Raw genomic sequence first — 20,587 nt, forward strand, 5'->3', positions numbered from 1 at the left:
AACTGTAAAGCTAGAGTCTGACTCTATCCATGGAATTCTCTGCTTTGCCCTGACCCTACTGGTCGATGGTGGATGAACTGGCTGAATGGTTCCTTCCTATTCCCTTCAATCTGTGAACTGAGCAACTCTAGAACAGGAGAAGGTCGACTGAAAAATGATCTGCAGCAACAGTTCCTGGGACTTGATTATGCCCTGGTCCTTGAGAATCTGCAGGTGAACCTTGCAGGTCACAGACGTGCTCTCCTCATAGACAGACATACGGTCCACAAAAGCTGTTTTTAGAGAAGAGAATCAACTTGGAGATGGGGAAAGGATTAAGGAAAGAATTTTCACAACTGAAGGTGAACAATCAAAAAGGGCAGGAATCAGATAGACATCAGCCTCAGTACAGGTGTCACACTGCTTGGGGGAGAGAGGTGTGGAGGGAAGGAATTGGCATTTTAATTTCATTAAAAACCCCAAGCAAATAGAAGTAAGTTTGATCTCACAACAGGGATCTTCTATAGAATTAAGGTAGCAATCATTATGCTTACTACCTGTAGGCTAAATCAGAACTATCAGAAACTACATCACCCCATGCAAGACTAAATAAAAGCAAATTAAAAATTTCATCTATTAAGACATTGGGCAGAAAAATGGGTAAATACAAGAGGAGATAGATTTTGAAAAGGGAGCATGGTGCCATTGCCTGAGGTAAAGGGAAAGTACCTGCTGATAGTCAATGGTATCTGAAGGAAGTGTCTTCTACTCTTCTACGAAATGCTTTCCATTTGGGTTGTCACCACTATGTACAGAAAAACTCCCCTGCTCTGCTCTTAGGCTTAGCAGGACACTTAATTAGGGATGATATTCTGGGTACTTTTGGAGTGCTCTGTAGGTAAGTGCTAAGTAGCACTGCTGTATTGAAAGACCCACGAAAAAGAATGCTTTTTTATGAGATCTATAAATAGCAATGTAATTCTTTTCTTCCTAGTTAATTTCTGAACCATATTGCACTGCACAGCTTTTATTATACAAAAATGTGTATTAATAAAGAGCACCAGCAACCCACTTTATATAATAAAGGCTTATTTCAAATGTTATAGGAAGCAAACATTGAACAAGATACTACTCCAGAAGCGAGCTGGAATAGAAATATCAATCACCTTCAAAATCCTTTTCATCGACATTTCAACATGATGGGATTTCAAAATAAAAAAAATAAAGCTAAAGAATCATTCGAGGTCGAGAATTAAAAATTCTTCTCTATCTATACTCAAGCCTCAAAAGATAATGCAACTGGCAAATACACAGTATAACAAAATTTAAAAAAAGCTGTAAACAAAACCAAAATCTCAAACAAACACACAACAGTTAAATCTTCTGTGGGACAATGTAATTTTTAACTTTCAGTCAACTAATTTTAAAATAGAAAAGTGTACCCTCTTCCTCTCTTCAGCCAGGAGCTCATTTAGTTCAGTGCTCTTCTTTCTACATCTCATACTTCATGCTCCAAAATGTAAGTTAGAGGGCCAGATGTATTATCTGGGAAGTTTTCCAAATTCATTAACTCCTTGGCACGAGTGACTTCAGGATACCCACTGCCAGCACTGAATATTATGCCCAGCGAAAAAAACAGTTCCTGGAGGGAAAGTATTAATAAAATGAGGCATTCAGCAGTGGCTGCTGGTCTCTTCGGTCACAACACGCAACTGAAAGAATCACAGTAGCTGCCAACACTGATCACAGCCAGCTTTCAGCACCTAATACTCTGAAGGTCTTTCCTGAATATCTGCAGATCATTCACCACAATTCTTGAAAAAAGCACAGGTATTGCTCGAAGGAACATGAAACCAATAGTCAGAGAAAAGACTGACAGGAAGGCTGTGACTCCAGTTCTAACTGCAGAGGGTGGTAAGTGTTACACAGGGGTGTTAGAACCACATCATCACTTTCTCCTCAATTACAGAAGACACAGACTGTGGGAATCAGTTTTGCTTTTTGAAATGGATGCAGTCTGGTTGTCAACAGCTAAAGGACTGATGACTGAAGAGCCTTACAGAGCCCTAAAAAGGCAGGAGACACGATGGATTCACTTGTTGTTCTCAGCTTTCTTCTTAGGGCCAAGGAAGGAGTTCCATGATGGAAACCAGCTTACTATCAGTCATGTAGGCACTTTCATGAGCCATCTGTTCAGGCACCATCACCAGAGAAGCTCTCTACTTTAAAGATCAACATACAGCAAGAGGCCCCTAGGATTTTAAACATTATACTTGCTTTGCTGGCTGCTGTGCCTTTGAATCTTCACAGTTTTAATGAAAAGCACTGATTTATTTACATTCTTCAAATTTCAAATATACTGTTGCTTAACCTTTGCTTAGGCCTAATGCCAGTTTTCTTGGGTTTTTGCCATCTCCAGTCACTTAAAATTTAGTAACAATTCTTTCTACATGTGATATTCCAGGATCCCAAAATACCAAGATGTCAGGTCCAAATGACCACTTCTGCAGAACTGCAGTATCTATTACCCTGTGTTAAATTCTGCACTAACACAGTTACATTGCTTTTTCTTTCAGAGATAGCTTTATTTCTGCACTTCTCCTCTAGACACATCCACCATATTTACAACCTCTCCTACGCTCATATGAGTCAGAAACAACCTGGAACACAAGGCAGCAGGAAGCTCCAACTCATAGCAGAAACTTCCAGCAAAGACAAGAAATGTGGCAGGCTCAGCACAGACAGGCACAGTGTAAAGTGTTGCCAGGTCTCAGGAAGAGAATGCATGCCCCAAACAGCCCACAGCTGGCAGCTCCTGCCAGCACCACGCTGTTTCCTAGGGAGGGAATTTCAGTGCACAACAGACAGAGCTCTGCAGGCACATCACTCCAGCCCACTGCAGGCGGGCACACAGTGCATTTACCACGGACACATGACCACTTACTTCAAATACCAGCAGGCCTCATGTTCAGTGGATGCATCCATCACAACTATTAGTAGTCTACCTTTTATTTCATCTTATACCACTTAAAAATTCTGGGGATTTTAATGATGTCTTGACCTGCTTCACTGAATTCTGCACAGAGCAATATTCAGAAATACTGACCTAAGGGAGATGTGACAACTATGGAATGTAAACACCATAACCCATCTCCAAGTTAATACAACAATATGCCCAGAATCACTTCAGGAAATGAAAGAGGAGGAAAAAAAGGGGAAAAAAAAAAAAAAAAAAAAAAAAAAAAGGAAAAAAAGAAAAAAAGTAGAATTATTCTATTTTCCAGCCATTATTAATGAATGGCTGGAAAAATACCCGTGTGTCTGATTTTTCTTCCTAATCACTTTTACCACTTCTGTATCATATGGGGCTGTAACACTGGGGAACTGCTGTGCTTGAAATTTCCCAAGTCACACTAAACAAAGTTCCTGTCCTTTTCTTTGCTCCTAGAGCAAAGAAAAATCCCCAAGGAAAAAAGGCTGCTGGTTTGCAGTCCCTGGATGCCAACCATTCATACTGAGTAATACATAATTCCCATATTACTGAGATGTGATCGAAAAGAAGCAAATCTTTCACCACTATTGTTTATTTTAGAAGATCGTAGTTTGGATATCTGCCAGATCAGGCCTTCTCCTCTGGGAAAAGGCTGTCCTTTCTGTTATGCACTTGAAGTTTACCCAATTAAAAAATGAGGCATTCCTCACACACAGACTCCCTCTTTGGCATCTTGCTCTAATAAACTCATGTCGCAGCTTTATCAGGCAGTTCCCTAGCTCTGCATTCAGGGGAGTACTCTCTAAAGTTCCCACCTGCAGGAACTATTAAGTTTTATTTCATGCTTTTCAAATGGAAATATCTTACTTTGGTCCCCTTTCAGGGCATAAGCTTCCTTCACAGAGAAGTCCAAGTTGTTTAAGACTTTCTCAGAAGATGTTCTCACTCTAAGAGCAAAAGTGCGTGTACACGAAAAGCGCATTGCTGTTGAAGCCAGGGTTGGTTCACTATCCTTTCATAGTACAGAAAACTATCATTTTCTGGGTGAGACAGAGTGAAATAAATGATTCTGCTTAAGTTAGGCTTTTACAGGGTCATTTGTTCTCTAGTTCCAGCAGCTTTCTGTGATCAACTGGACTGAAAGAAACCCTACCCAGGGTAGGGAACCTAGTCCCTGTGGTTCTTAAGGAAAACTTCTTCCTGTCCGAGCTGCCTGTTCACTCCATCTGGCCCTTAAGAAAGCTTCTCGTGCTTGTCAGACCTGGCTGCTTTCAAGAACTGCTCAACCTTCTCTCACTCCTCAGGACAGGACCAGACCCAGAGCACAGCACCCCAAACAAAACTAAGAGACAGTCATAGCAGGTTAAGAGCAAGTAAGATCACACAGTTAAAAATACACAATACCAACTTTCACTGGCCATTAAGCCAGTGAAAACTCTCAGAAACTCACTTTCAGTTTAGTCTTCAGGACAATAAAAGAGACTCAAACTTGCTCCCCCACTTCCTTCCTTTCAGCACAAAGACATCTCTGAAGATCCACACATCTTCTTTCATCCACACTTTCTCCCTCAGATGTGTCTGCCTACCCCCTCCACCCCAGTCAACTTCTTCAGCTTAGGCTGATCCCAGGATCAAAAAATGTCAGTTACAAAACCATTCTTCTCTTCTCCTGAACTTCTTTTTTTCTTGCTCCCTTGACTAAACCAGAAGAATACCATTCTTTTTTGTAGAATTATTTTCTGCTAGGTTAGCTTTCCACAACAGCTCATCATGGAATTATAGGAATAATAACGCTGGCATAGAGAGACGAGGGACAGAAACATGTGGTTCAGCCTTTATGAATACAAGGCTATCATGGGATAACAGGAAAATATTCAGTCAATATGCTATTTTTTAAAATCTCAATTAGAGACCCTTGAATCTGCATCCACGCTGCTGTTGGTCTAAATTCACTTTTGCTCTAGATCCTAAATCCCACACAAGAACATGGAGGGAAACAAGTTTCTCCTGCAAGCTTGTTATTGTTCTCAGCAGATCAGATCTATTCACTTTAATAACTGTAATTCAAAGAAAGATCAACGGGCACTGCTCTGTTGTATCTTAATACAAAGCACACTAAGAGTCACAGAACACAAAGTATTCATAAAATCAAAGTGAATAAGTGATTTTAGAAAAGATTCTTACATTCTAAGGATGAGACAGCAGGGATGCTCTTGTTCAATTTGCAGAGGTTTACTGCCACTTTTAATTCCCTGGTCCTGCTACTGAGAAAGTGGGTTTATTCATGGCCAGTAAAACAGTGTTAAAAAAATAAAACTTAAAAAAAAAAAAAAATCAATGCAACTTTAGCATTTGAATTTAATGAAGATGGTGATTTAGGAGACAGCTCCTTCACAGTTCTCACATCCATCCACTTGCTGAGCTTCCTTTCTACTGGCGTGCAAGCTTGTTTCACAAATACGTGGTTCAAGGAGATAATCTCCACACTAGTCCTTTTTGTCTTTCTTGGTTTAATTTTTGGCTGGTTTAGCTCTCTTAACCATCTCACCAGCTAAGCTGTGGGACTGGAATAAAGAAGTAATGGAAACCAGGCAGCTGCAGATAGGAGGCATGATGCCCAAGACTGCTTTATTCAGCAGCAGCAAGCTTTTAGATCAACATCGTAGCATCAAACATCACCCTCAAGTGAGGGATTTTTATCTACAGATGACTTTCTCAGGACCTAACAAAAAAGGGGTCACAACAAATCATCATCACACAGCTAATAAAGCCTTTAAAAAAACCTCCCAAAAATAAGGGAAAAAAGCTGTCAAAGGAATAGTTACAGCTGGTGAGTTACCGGGAGTATAAAATGATTCTTCTCAAGAGTAAAAATGAGTGCTTGTTTCCTTCCACAGAGGAGAACCATCTAACTACATTATCTGAGAGCTGTTTATCAGCCACACAGACCTGGCAGTCATGGGGGACTGTAAAGACCCCCAGCCTGACATTCAGAAGAGATTTCAACTTATAGACTGCTTTTCACTAAAATTCAACAATAATTTAAGTTCTGTGAATTTAGAATAATGATTGGAATCACAGAACTGTAAGTGTCCAGCCTTCATTCTCCTGAGTCAGTGACAAAGCAAACTTCTCATGCACAAGTATTTACAATTTCATGCAAGTAGCAATGTTAATCAAGCCTCCCCATTCCCTCCCAGCTCTAACCAATGAAGATAGTTACAACAATAAATAACATAATATATAACACTATTACACATGTTAAAAAATTCAATTTTAAAAGGGTAGCAAAGCCATATTTGCACCAAGTATTAAGTAAGTTAATGTATCTTCCTAGATTCACTAGACAAGTTGTGTTTGAAGAAATTAAAAAAACCCACATCAGTCAGGGATTCAACAAAAGCTGAGCATTTTAATTTTTGGACTAGAAATTGTTTTAAACCCCAACAATGTAATAGATTCAATGTAACATCTTTGACTTTATACTTTACCAGACATAAATAAAGGAGAAAACATTCACTCCACGAGTGTGGAAAAAAAGAATCTTATTTTTTGCTTCTCAGCTGCATGCTCTGATACATATTCTCAGATGAGAATTCATTTGGAACTGTAAGTTCAAAGCAACACTTTGCTTGGAGAATCATAATCAAAGTTGATGATGATGATAATGTTGATAATAACAGGAACAACAGCACTACCACAAGAATATAATCATTCAGGGAGAGATGCCCAAGTGAATATAAGAGGGAAGGAGTGAAAAATCTTGCAAAAATATTCCCCACAACAAAACATCAAACATAACCCACAGTTTAATGATTCAAAGCTTACAGAGGCACAAGTTGTGGGTTACAGAGTGAACTGAAGCATTGTAGAAAGTTAATTGTGTTTGTTTTTGTGTCAGTCACACTGAAATGGCACCAAGCATCACATGGGCTGAATGAAGGGAAAAATGACATTGCACAGCTTCCAGTGACACCACAGGTTGCTTATATCCAGTATCCAAGCCAAGACACATAGGTCAGGCTACACTGGTATTGCTGAGGTGTACTGCAGACTGTGAAGTAGACAAGTCCTCTTCATGCTCACAAGAATGATTGAGGCAGCCAAGTACTGCAGTCTTATTCTCAAAGAAAGGAACTATAACCAACTTTCTTTTCTCCTCTCAGAAATGCAAAGGGAAGGGTCAGATTCCATATGATATATGCTTTCAGTTAGTAGCAAGGCCCTTGTTTGGACAGGCACTTATTGCTTATGTCAGGCAGCTCAGCCATTTACATGAGTCTTTTCTACTGTGGACCTAGTTACTGTATAAATCCTTAAGAACTCAGTACTAAACCCAATGCTCCCTTTGAAAAGCTGAGCTTTAATGACATCTACAGCAGCAAGAAGGCTGATTTAATAAAATCATAAAGTCTGGCATAAGGAGAGGAGAACAGCACTTCCCTATTCACCTCTTAGATATAATTGTGTTACCTGAAAATCAAACCTATTACAATGGCAGCAGCCTCAAACAAGCCCAGTAGAACGCACTAAGCCTTCTATAGTCTTTCCTAAATCCACTATTAACCCCCACCAGATTCCTTGATTAAAGGAAAGCCTCTTGTGCTACAAAATTATGCATAAACCACTATATTTTACTGGTGTTCCAACAGCTCAGGCTTAGCTTTAAACAAAAACCTCAGTAAAATGTCCTTAATGAAGAATACATCCTGGCACTAAAGGATGCAGAAATACACCAAGACCTTCAACCTAAATTATTCCAAAGTATGTCCACTTTCCATCTGAATTGCAGTTTAAGCACAACTCAGTCACCCACACACAAAGCAGTACAGCTGTCATGGCACTCAGGCCCCAGGACAGCCTGCCCTTGCAGGATTTAGCTGCACAGCTGCCTCTCTCTTTCCCAGAACACCAAATCTACCAACACGCTGAACCGCCAGTGGGAACTGCACTGGCAACAGAATTAACAGTAAGGGGCAGAGCTTGACCAGAAGCATCCTTCCAACAATCCCAATGGGCCTTTTCCTACTCAAGACCTAACCCTATCTCTTGCCATGTGTTGTGGTTTACCCACACAGTATTAATTCAAGTTCAACTTGGAAGCAGAGCTACCCCCTGTCAATGAGCCTTGCTGGTACTAAGCCATAGCCCAATCACATGTTCCTCACATAGCAGCCAGCAAGAAAATAAGAACTTACTCATCTTGTCTCAAGACTGTCTTGAAACACAACCCCAACCAAAAGCATGGTCTAGTAACATTAAAATAAAAATAGGAAAGCTTTTTTGACCATTTTGCTAATTAATATGTCAGAGTCCATAAAGAAAGACTCATCAGCTTTTCTCCAGCACTGCATCATCTGAAAGAGCTATGTCAGCAGAGACCTCAGCAGACAGTCAATACATACTAAAAAGTGTTCTAAGCAGTAAATCTCAACACAAAAAAGAGTTTTAGAAAAAAAAATAACTGCAAAAAATCAGTACTCAATTTCAGTATTTGATATAAATCACGTTATATTTTATATGCAAGTCTTGCCCTTCTTTATAAAAGATATTCTCTGAACTGACCTAGAACTGCTTTTACGAAAAATTAGGTGTTTATGAAAAACTAAGCCAAAGCTGCTGATTTTTCATCTTTGTGAATTTTCAAGGATCCTCTCTGCTTTACAACAGAGGCACCACTTGTCTGCTTCTCATTCTCATCATTTGTATTGGCATACCATTGCTGAGCGCACAGGAAGGTAGGAAAGTTACAGAGGACAAATTCTTTCTTGGAGGATTCAGGGAAGTTGTCTACACACACACACACACACTCACGCACTCTGAAATCTGGGGTTTTTTTCTCCAGAAAAGGAGCAGGAGCCTCCATCAATACAGCACTCCAATGCTTTTGCTGACAGCATTGTGGAAAACATTTTCAACACTAAGAACATCTGTAAGCATGGCAGGGGTCTTCCAACCAGCAGGACAAAATACAGGCCAGGTTTGAGAACCATAATTCACAGGTAGATTTCTGTGAGGGTCATGTATGTATTTGGAACAAACCTCCAGCCATCTTTCCACAGAACATGCTTACAAGTTCAGGATATGTGGAGACTTACTTCTAAAAATCAAATCTACTTTTTAAGGAGGGTGGGGGGAAAGGAACTACTCCTTGTGGGTGCAGTGTACAGAGAGACAGATGGGGCTAGAGCTACAGATCCTTCTAATGCCTCAATCTTGTGGAGAATTGTGATAACGCTTTTTGAAATTAATGCACGCCTCTAACTCCTGCTGCTGCTGCTCAGTAACATGTAATATGTGACAGATAAAGTAGCTGTTCCAAAAGCTGAGACTAAATGCTTGAAGAGCCACTGCCCCAGAAGAAATAGAAAGGATATTTCCCTAGAGAGAATTACTCAGCTGTGTATTTTATAGAACAAGTCATGTTGAAGGAGAGATAGGATAATTGCATTGATTGTTAGTAGGTGATAATTAATTCTGTAGAGAAATACGTTTAGTTTTGTGAAGTCTAGAATAGGATGGAAACTCTTCATTTTGTAAAGAGAAAATAACTGTGTTTTGCTTGCAACACGAGAAGCTGCAATGTCTCCCTTTTAACATTCTTAAGGTACCTACAGGAAGGCAGCACAATGAATGATGTTAAAACAGAAGTTCTGTGGTGGGACTGAACGCCAGACAATTGCACATATGACATATAATTCCAGAAAGCACAGAGTAAAAAGGGATCAGAGAAAAAGAACACCATGTTCTTGAACAGACTTTTAAATTACGTATTTGAATGGAAAAATGTGGAAACCAAAATTGCAGCCTGATTTCTCTTTATGGAGTGTTAGGAAATGGAACATAGAGAGCAGGAGAAATGGTATTTGAACAGTATTTAAAGTGGAGGGGACCAATAAAAATAATTTACACACCAACTGTCTCAGAAGTTTCCTAGATTCTTTTATTCTTAAAGGGACAAAAAAGAAACAACTTGGGGAATTTTCATATCTATTCCTTGGGTGATCGATCGGGCACTGATTTTAGTTTATGAAAAAAGATCTCAGGTATATGTAAGAGATCTGTGAGGAATAAGTAAAGCAAACAAGTCAAAGTTCAATAAACACAGGTCCACAAGTTCATATAAAATTTGTAGGTGTCTTCAAACAGAAAACTTTTCAAAGTCAGTTTTCAAAAATCTGCTTAAGTGTGCAAAAGAAAGATCAAATGCTACTAAAAACTATATTATAAGGCTCAATGTACCTAAAACAATTGACTGCCAAAAAGTTGTAATCTTGCCCCTCCAATGTTCTTTGATAACAGTGAATTCCACTGATCTTTGGTAAACTGCATGATGTTGCAATGTTTGTAGCAATTTTTCTGAACAGGGAAAAGCCCAAGGGCAACACCCTCAGCTTCTTCAAGTTGACAAGATCATTTCTTTGAAGCTTTCACATTCCCAAAAGAGAAAGTTGAAAGAATTTTTTTCTTCCCAGGAGTGATAATATTACAAGACATATGAACTATTCCCTGATTCAGAAAGAGAATCCAAGAACTTCACAGGCTTAGGAAAGATGCCAAAAAATTTAAAAAGAATTTGTCTACTAAGTTCAGGAAAAGGTCTTCAGATAAGGAAAATCCACACCAGAGAACTCAAGAAGGACACCCAGTTGTACAGAGAAAGAACACCATAAACAATCAGGAATCCCAAAGCTGACCTTCTTTTACATGAATTCAGCTTCTTAGATCTATCAATGGGGTGGGAAAGGGCAATGTCAGTGTGCTATGAAGGGGCAGTTTGAAACCACAGAATTTTCTAACATCAGAAAACACTGCTGAATAACTTAAGTTTTTTAGGAAGTTTAAGGTTTCTCATGTCAGCTTACCCATAGCTCATGAAAAATTACAATCTTACGTGATATTGCCTTGGAAGTTTTTTTTAATACAACAGCTGCAAGTTGTACAATGCCATGGCATGGTTGGCAGAACTTATTTAGTAAGCAGCTACAGTAATTGCAGCACTATGGATTTTTGGGTTTTATTATTATCACCTGAAAAGCTTGAGAAAAACCAAATTATTTTTCCTGCACAAGCACAAGAAAAGGAAAAGCTGTAACACGTTTTTTTAACTCTGCAAAATTTCTTAGCGTTGTCTTCAGTATTCCTGGTAATGGAAGTGTAACTCAGAGCAAGAAGAAAAGGCAAAGAAATAGTTGTTTTTCTCAAAGTGTGTATTGTTAGTCTCTACACTCCATAGGAGTGCACTTCCACTTATCTGAAAGTGCATTTTCTTCAATTTACAACATCTGTACTGAAAAATAAAGTTACAGCTCTTCCTGAGAATGACTTGGCTACATACGCTGCCTGCCTAAGAGCAACCCCTAATTCATCATTGTTCATCTTGGAGTCAGTGCTTACAAAGTAATACCTCAACTTGCAAGTGTCTTCATCACCACAGTTTCTGGAAGCTGATTTCATTTACTGCCCATAATACTTTCAAGCTGCTGACTTTTTCTCCAAAATAGGAAGACAGCTTACCCGATTTGTGTCCAGCCAACAAACCAACTTTGCTTTCATCTGCCACTGGAGAAATAAAAGAAAAGACACAAAGATCAGAAACTTATTTAAATTCACAAGCCTTTGAAATGCTGTCAAATTATTTCAGACACAGCATCCTGAATCCTTAAATTATAATAATCTAAAAAAAAAAAAGCCTTTCTTTACCTAATCCACATGGGGTGCTTCAAAGTCCAAATATCTGAATCAAAGCTCTGTGAAACCAATAAAAAGACTACCAACAGTCCTTGTGGGTTACAGATCAGGACCTCAGAACTTACACACTCAAAACTGAGTTGTCAGAAGAGCAATTGCACTTGTAAATAACTCATCTTGCCAGACAAATCACAGGGCATAGGAGAGTTGTAACATTTTCAGATCAAAGACCTCAACTGTAAAAAGAATCCAGATGTGGAAACCTTCCCATCTGCAAGACATCTCACTGACTCATGGGGCCTCTGCAGATAATAAGGTCTCTCAAATCCTGATCTTTCTAAAGGCTTATGCATTTTTTGTATGTTATGTTTTGTCTATAAATTGTAACTTTGTAGTATTTCACAACATCTTATAAAGAAAGATGCTTGCAGTAGCAACAGTTTGCAGAAAGTAGTGGAGGAGCAAATTCTGAATGTAACAGGAGTTGGAAGTTCTGTTCAGGAACTTTGGTTTATCATCATATATCTCAAGAAACTAATTAAAATACTCTCCTGGAGGGCTGAGGGAAAGAACCAATTGCTATTTCTTAAAATTATTTCTATGCATAGAAACAGTGGTAAATGTAATGTTAGGGATGATAAAACAAGAACAGGAAATGAATGTTAGGGTTGAAAGCTTATCCTTCAACTCTGCCTGCCCAAGCACTTCCTTCTAACTCGCATTAAAACATAATCTCTTTATATGATAAAATAAATTGTCAAGTCATACCAAAAATTCCATAAACGCAAACTTAAACAAGCTCTGTATAGTGGTCACTACAAAAAGTTTACATAGAAGGTTATCTGCCATGATACCAGAACCTGCTATTTTCTGCCTAGGAGAGAGCAGTATAGTCGTTACTGACATTTAGGAGTTACTACAGGGAAAATAACCACAGTAAGTATTTTCTTATATTGCCTCCCCACTTCACATTTAGGGAAGCTTTTACCCTCAAAAATCAAGATCAAATTCAGGACTGGGATTCACAACTGGAGTCATGAATCCACAAATGACCACTGTATCTCTTCTCTACTTCTGTGATCTTACTGTCACCTGATTATCAGCAAATTGACATAGTCTAGGGTTTTTATGGGACATGGGTGCTAATAAAGGAAGTTATTAATTCTCTTCGCAGTGTTATGTAGGGACTCTGCTAAACAAAATGGGAATGAGACTAATCAAAATCAGAAGTGCAACCAAAACTCAAGGCAGTTCTGCACTCCTTGATCTTTCAACTTTTTTTATTCCCTGGAAATGATAACTACTGAACTCCTTGCTATGCAGCTTGATCCTACAATGCAAAGCGACTGGACATGGATTTACTATAAGGGTAGTTCAAACTCCTTTTCCTGCTCCCTTCCCCCAAATCTCTCTCAAAGCAAAACAAATGTGGAAAACTTTGGTCCTAAAGGTTAGTGTTTTGACAAGTTATGATTGTGTGAAAACAAGGGATTATAATGGAAACTGATTCACAACCTTAATTATAGCAGTCACTAGTGGAAACCAGGATAATGTATGATAATTACTTGAAGCAGGTAATGATATAGTACATAGGAACTTCAACAAAAAAGACAAAAGCCAAGGTTCACAGTATTTTTTTAAAGTTATGCTGATGACTTGGTTTGCCTGAAACTAAGTTTTACATTATTAAAAGGGATAAATCCATTTAACTTAATCATACTTTACACACCAGCTTCACACACAAAAATTAGATTTTAATACTGGAGGGAAAAAAGGAAGAATAAAATGATTAAAAAATGAAAAATAATCTTACCAGAATACAAGGTTAGCATTATGAGTTTAAGCACACACATGCACAAAACCTGGGAAATGCAAATATTAAAGTTCTATATCAAAGTTTGAACAAAATATGTGTGCACCTCCACAGGGTAGTTTTCATTTCATGGGTTATTAGGCTTAGGCAGGGCCTTCTAGGCTGGCCATCTTTCATTAGACTGAACACAAGTAGCCCAGAAAAGTCCAGTGGATAAGAATCCCATTCCTAGCCTTGTTTCCCCTGGAATCAAAAAGAAGACAACAGGGGAAAAAAACAAAAAAACCCCACCCAAACCAGAAAAAGGCTAACAGAAGATAAATACTTTGTATGCCAAGGCTTGTAACTAAAATATTTGTAACTAAATATTTCATTTAGGAAGTACATGGGGCATCCTGTTCCACAAGATACCATTTGAAAACACTTCTTTGCAAGTTGTTCAAAATTGATACAAATATTCAGTTAGGACAAAAATAGTCTTTCTCTAGTTCCTGGCCTTTGAAAAAAAGGCAAGAACTTAGACGAAATGTTTTTCCTACAATTCTACTAGTTTTGATCTGTCTTTGTGGAAAATCACCTGGAAGATTTTAAACAAGAAAAAATACCATCTTCTCTTAAACCTCAAGTAAAAAGAATTCTATTTATTTTTATATTACAACATCAAAAAGTAATTACTTTGCAAATAACTGAAATATTTTAGCTCAAGAAGATCACACTTAGGAATGCACAAGTAACTATTTTTATGAAGACACTAGAATTACTGTATATTCTTGAGCTAGAATTATTAAATGCATAACATCTCAAAAAAATTGAAACCACCTAATTTGGGGACTCCAAAGAAAAAACTCAAACAAAAATCTGGGAAGGATTCATACAAGAGAATAAACAGATTCACAAACAAGAAGATACTTCTCCCTTAACTTGTGAATCAAATACTTCACATTGTGAAATGTCCCTGGAATCATAGGGATTTCTTAGTTCATGAAGTTATTAATGTTCGTCCATAGAAATCACACCAGCCCTTTTAAAGTAACATCTATTATTTAAGAACCACATTTTCACCACAGAAACCAGTTATGAATTCACTGTCAGTACTCAAAGTAATTGCTGAAATAAAAGATGAAAGAAGTTCTACAGCTACTTAATAAAAACACGGACATTTGGGGGCCTAGCAAGACCACAGATTATGATTGATGGAGTATTACTAAACCAAACAAATCTGCCCAGCTGAGAGCAAACAACTGATACTTTTTTTTTTTAAACTATGCCAACAACCACTACAGAGAGTAAGAAACCCCATCTCTTCATGCCATGAATGACCAGAATTTTTCAGTATTTTCTATAGTAATACTCTGGAGTGCTGTTTTACTTCAATAAAATAAATAATATTGTTTAGCAACAGTAAAAGCACCAAACATGCCTTGGTGTCCTTCCACATAATGTTTTGACTGTCATTTCTGTGCCCTGCTTAAGGTAGCCAAGGTAGCCATTTCATTTGAATTGCACGACTTCCAACGGTTTAGTGCACAACCACCTTCGGTACTAGTTTCTGTCAAATCCAGTCCAGGCTTACACACAGGCAAACAATCCAGTTCCAAACTGTGGTTTAGAGAAGCACAAATCAATGCTGCTGCCAATTATCATAACCAATTTCCCTCATTTTGCCCAGTTCAGTTGCCGAAGCATTGCAGTATTTTTCCCCAAACCGAAGAGTTACTACCATTCACAACATACAGGGTGCTGCTATTCAACTTAAGCAACTCTTTTGTGAAGAATGAGTTTTGCAAATTGACTAAGAGCTGCTAAAAAATCTTCTAAACATGTGAAAGTCACGTGTGTTTCTACTGGACAAACTGACACGTACCTTTGAAGACCCGCTGCAGTTCTGCACTCAGAAAAGAAGCAAACAAGGATTAAAATTACAATTAATGAGGAATAATAATATAAGACACTGAAACACAGAAGAATTTCCTAGAAAACACATTTCCTAACAAATATCTTTGTTAGTTAATAAGAAGCCAAATATAAATTTCTTATTGTACATTAATCCATTCACAAGGGGCGTATTCTTAAACTACATATATATACACGATGCTTCCACACTTCTCTGCATCCATCAGTTTCTATGGTATAAACATATGATAAGAAAGCAAAGCCTCAAATAGGTCACTGTTTTTTCCTGGTGAACTGGATCCTTACTCAGCCCTTTCATCATAATGAAGACAGTGCATCATCAATTAGTTTTAGTCAGTGATAGTGCCAAGGACATAATTCTCCTGCCAGTTTTATTTTCTGGCTGAAGCGTTTCACCATCTAGGAGCAGCATAAATCACTTGGAGAAATGGTGTCAATTGCTGTCTCACAACCATCACTTAGAAAATGCTGCTTCCTATTCTAGGTTTGCCCTGAAGTGCTACATACAAAGACAACAGGCTAAAATCTGCAGTAGCAACAAAATATGTGTAACAGGAAGGGTAAACTTGCACTGACTTAAAATATTTTCGTTCAGAAATTCCTTCTCCTCACCTTTCTTCCACATAAGGACATTTGTTCTGTGTGACCTAGATATCCACCAGCTACTCACTCTTGGAGCTTTAGGACTCTTTAATAGATTTCTGCTCACTTTAGTGTTGAAAAGCACAGAGACTACCAAAAAGCTTGCACAAGGGCCAAGGAAAAATTGTACTTATGAAGTAGGAAATAATAAAGAAAGGTAAACCTTTTCCAAAATAATTGGGAGGCCTTGTTCAGCACACTCAAAGACAGGAATAAATCACATCCAAACCATGATTCTGGATTATTTTTCTCTTCTGTACAAGGTTTTGTCTAATTAGATTTTTCAGAACAATTTTGTTAGAAGTGATTTAATACTTCAATTCAATTGTATTCAGAAGATCCCCAAGGGATACATCTTGTGTGTCAGCACATGAGAATGAAAATGCTTAAGCTTGCATTTGCTACTTCTACTGCTTGTTGAAGAACCAACAGTACAGTTGAGGCTGTTCACTGGGCACATTTAGCTTTAAATGGAAGTCTTTCTCCTGGCAGGAAAAAACCCATTGTTTTACAATTTCCCAGCCAGCATGATACAAATTTCTTCACTTTCTTGTAGTGCCATAACTACTCGTTCTTGAAGGTTACACTGTTAATTGAGGCCATCACGGCTTCTTTTACACTTTTGTTGTCTTTTCTAATCCTCTCTCACCTCTGTTCCAGAGAAACCACACTAGGTTAAAACTCCCCCGCTGCACTTCTGCATGTCATTAACACTTCTTCCAAATTCCTAGGGTTAAGCTACGAGTTCCTAATGTAATCTGTCTTTCACTGATTGAAAACATTGATAGAGAACAGATTTAAGACAAAGTTTAGACAACGTATTTATACCAGCGTTCTTAAAAGTTACTTCATTATCATCTTTACGTCCTTTCTTATATTAGCTATACATTAACATAATTGCTATTTTCTCCCGTAACACTTTAATAATCTAACTTATTAACAGATCCACTCAAACTTAGCACTAAAAAATACCACCTCAAGCCTGTGTTACCATGTTCTCAGCTGTGTCACCATCACAACTTGTACAATGATCTCAGTCTGGTCCACAACAAACTTCCTTGAGTCCGAGAGGATTTCTACAGAACCAGTTGTCCAAACAGTTGATATGCTCTTTTGCCCACTTCTGCCTTTATGCCACAACTCACTGTCTCCTCAACTGCAATGATTTGGTGTAAAACTGAGTAACAAAACTAGCCTTGTTAAAAGTCTCTCTTTTCATACAGAGAACCCCCCTAATTTCAGTCTCATTTCAATCCAGTTAACAGTGTACCTATCACTTAAGAAACGATTTTGTTTCATCCTTGATTTACAGATCTTACAAATAGAAATTTGAAAGTCATTTAAACTACAAAAACAGCATTGTGTTCATTTGTAAAAATTGATTCTACAGAGAGCCTCAGAAAATACACATCTCATCTGACAGTACTACAAGGCTACTCATGACCTAAGTTAGAATAATGCTAAAATCTCTTTCAGCCCTTCATACCAAAGATAATCACAGCCATAAGAGATATAGGTTTTCCTTAACCCATAATATTTTTGTTTTTAAAAAAATCTTTCTCTTCCAAAGATGATTTTTAAATTACTGTTGTAAGCCAGTAACATTGAAAATATTCTCAGAATTCTGATCTGTCTTCTCCATTTACTCATTAATGCTCTAACAAACCTAACTAGCTCCTAAATTCAGTTCTGAAATTGGTTTCAAGTCAAAGCAAACAAATAAATGCATTCCATATATACAACATGGTTAACGAAACAATGACTTTAAAACACCAAACTACTTTTTGTGCCACTAATACCATAACTCTCACTAAGGGACCTCCCAAATGTATTCTTTTAATTGTATCTGAATCCAAACATTGGTTGAAAGCTCGATCTTCATTAGCTCTGTCTGGTCCTCATTTGCCCATGTTTTGGGATACTTATTTCAGTTTACAGAAATTACACTCAGAGTAACAATAATCTGCTTCAGAGCAAACCATGAAGCAGCTAATAGCATCTTGACTGCATTTTCCACATCCTTCTGGATATGGGACACGGGTTTCCCTTTGTTTTGAGGCATTTTAAAACTATGAACTGTAATTGAATGCATCCCTTCACTAACAAAGAAATTAGCATTTAGTTAAATACTGGCTTCCTTGCAGAATACTCCATACCTTACACCTTGCACATTTACTTGCTAATTATTCCTAAGTAAGTAAGTTGCCTAATATTTTAATAAATATGCCTCAAGGTCAAGGGACTCCAAGTATGTCTAATGATGTTTCAGCAAACAATATTTCACTCACATTTCAAATCAAGTAAAGGACATACCCATTTCTTTGGGCTATAGAGCTTAATCAGTTAAAATTTATGGGGTTTTGCCTTTGATGGGGAACAGAAGAGGGAATTAAGCAGCACCTTGGGATAGTGGTCATGGGTTATTATACCAACATCCTCAAATATAAATCTACACAGTTCCTTGCCTGAATTGATACACAACAAAATTGCTATATATTCATATTATTCAATTTCATGTTGCTTCAGGTTAAAACAAGCCACACTTTCATGTGTTTGCATACTATTCCCATGGCTGTGGTTTTTACAGTACATTTATGCACAGCCTAAATCACTCCTGTGCATAAAGATTTATGGAAAGTAAGGGTGTTGAAGATAGATATAAGACACCTTCTTTCCTTTCTTTTTCATAGAGCACACTGATTTAAACTTTCTAATGCAACATTAAAAAACAATTTCACATTAACATTACAAAAATTACCTTTTTAATATAGTTAAAAAACACTATTGAAAATGGATTCTTACAAAATATTATATAGAAATTCTTCTCTAGAGAACTGTGGTAATGTAAGGGAAAATGTGTGCCTATAGAAGGTTTTTAAAAGAAAGGGTAAATATCCTTCCAGTGACCTATTTAGAAGTCATTGATTTCTTAATTTTCATCATTTTCTTTAATTTTAATATGCTGTTAAGTTTCAAAAAAAGTGTTCCAGTTCAGTGTGAAGGGAAAACATGACACTTATTTCCATGATTTTTGATTTTGTTTTCCTCATTTTTAATACTATGCTCTAAGCCCATGTCCAAGTCCCATGCACAAGTTGCATGCAGTGCAACTCTGGTCAGTACAAAGTCAGACTTTGTTTGGCTCTGCATAAATTTTTGAATTCACAGTTATAAGGTGGATCTTTGCTTTGCTAACACATGGATGACCATGGAAGAACAAAAATAAAATTTAAAAAGGCAACTGAGAGGATGTGTCAGGTGCCAGTACAGCAGAAGTAAACAAGGGTCTGTGCTCTTTTTATCACCACCAGTTCAAAATAAAAGTAGGCAAGGCAAGGAAATATCTACCATAAGACACAGGATATGAACTTTGCCAGTGATCCAGAAAGTGCTGTCATTATCTCAACATAGCAGCAGGGAAGAACATTAAGACTTATAGCTGACATGGAACTAATCTGTAGCCTATTACTCTGAATGAAGCTGTAAATTTTGAGAAGCATTTGATCTCTCTGGAAATGATGGATGCTAAAACAGGGAATCAGTCACCCTGCCCCCATACACTCTGCACAAGGACATCTGTATAAAGATGAGGCAAGTTCTGTTCATATCTGCAAAACCAAAAAATTATCATTACCACTACATGTGCTTTTTAATATATTTTTTAATTTCTACAACAGCAACTCAATAACATATGCCAATGATTTTTATTTTACTTTTTAAAGTAGGTTCAAGCAAAAACTAATTCATCTGGAAAGAAATTGAGTTCTTGAAATATACCGGCTTCAGGCAACACTGCTTTTGGGTTCATGTTGTCTGTGAATCTGGCAGCTAAGAGTTGTGTCAGTCCCTAGGATCCACGGCATGACAGCCTGAACAATCAGGTGGCAGTGGTTCATACCCTCTGCTCCTGTCCAGCTGCCCAGTCAACAGTCCTGACATGCACCAAGTGTCAATAAACTAAACTCCAGCTGCCCCACTGGCAAAAAACCTACAGCTGGATGTGCCAAGTGCCTTTCACTGCAGGGTTTGCTCTGGAGAGTGACAACAACAAGCTGATGCACACTGGTAGCAGTACTGAACAGTTTTCCATCACCCATCCTTATTACCTCATGTTATTCACTAAGGATGATAATTTATAGCTATCATTATTTTGCAAATAGCTATGACTAGAAGGCAGATTAAGCACACAAAGGCTTCTGGGCCTAAATATACGTAAAACTGAAAAGATAAACATCAATGTTAAATGAGTTTCCATTGTGAACCTGTGTAACTGTAGACTAGTCTTTACTCAACAGATTTGCCTCTTGTATATACATCAGTCTCCATCAAAGCCAGGAAGACCCTTACTGTGCCATTTCACTAGCTCCCTGATTTAATGAATTTATTATTTTCATATAAGGTTCACAATCCATAGTAATACCTGGATTTTCTTCTGCTTAAAATGTTACCCATTGGCGTAATTGATGGCAATGTCATTATGCAATCCCTACATTTGTTACCTTATAATTAGGCAATGGGTGCATTATACACATTTCAAACTGAAATAGAGTGTTTCC

At 37.7% G+C, this 20,587-nt stretch overlaps 1 protein-coding gene across 1 annotated transcript in view; it reads right to left on the reverse strand.

Annotated features, from left to right (window-relative positions):
* The window catches only part of PARD3B (par-3 family cell polarity regulator beta), a 391,688-nt gene that overhangs the window by 153,300 nt on the left and 217,801 nt on the right, over positions 1 to 20,587 (reverse strand). Inside the window, exon 16 of the mRNA XM_066322656.1 lies at positions 11,489 to 11,533. Within this exon, the coding sequence (XP_066178753.1) occupies positions 11,489 to 11,533 (45 nt within the window). The remainder of the gene's footprint in view (positions 1 to 11,488; positions 11,534 to 20,587) is intronic.

This window comes from Sylvia atricapilla, chromosome 7 (assembly GCF_009819655.1).
Source record: "Sylvia atricapilla isolate bSylAtr1 chromosome 7, bSylAtr1.pri, whole genome shotgun sequence".
In the NCBI taxonomy this organism is placed as follows: Eukaryota; Metazoa; Chordata; class Aves; order Passeriformes; family Sylviidae; genus Sylvia; species Sylvia atricapilla.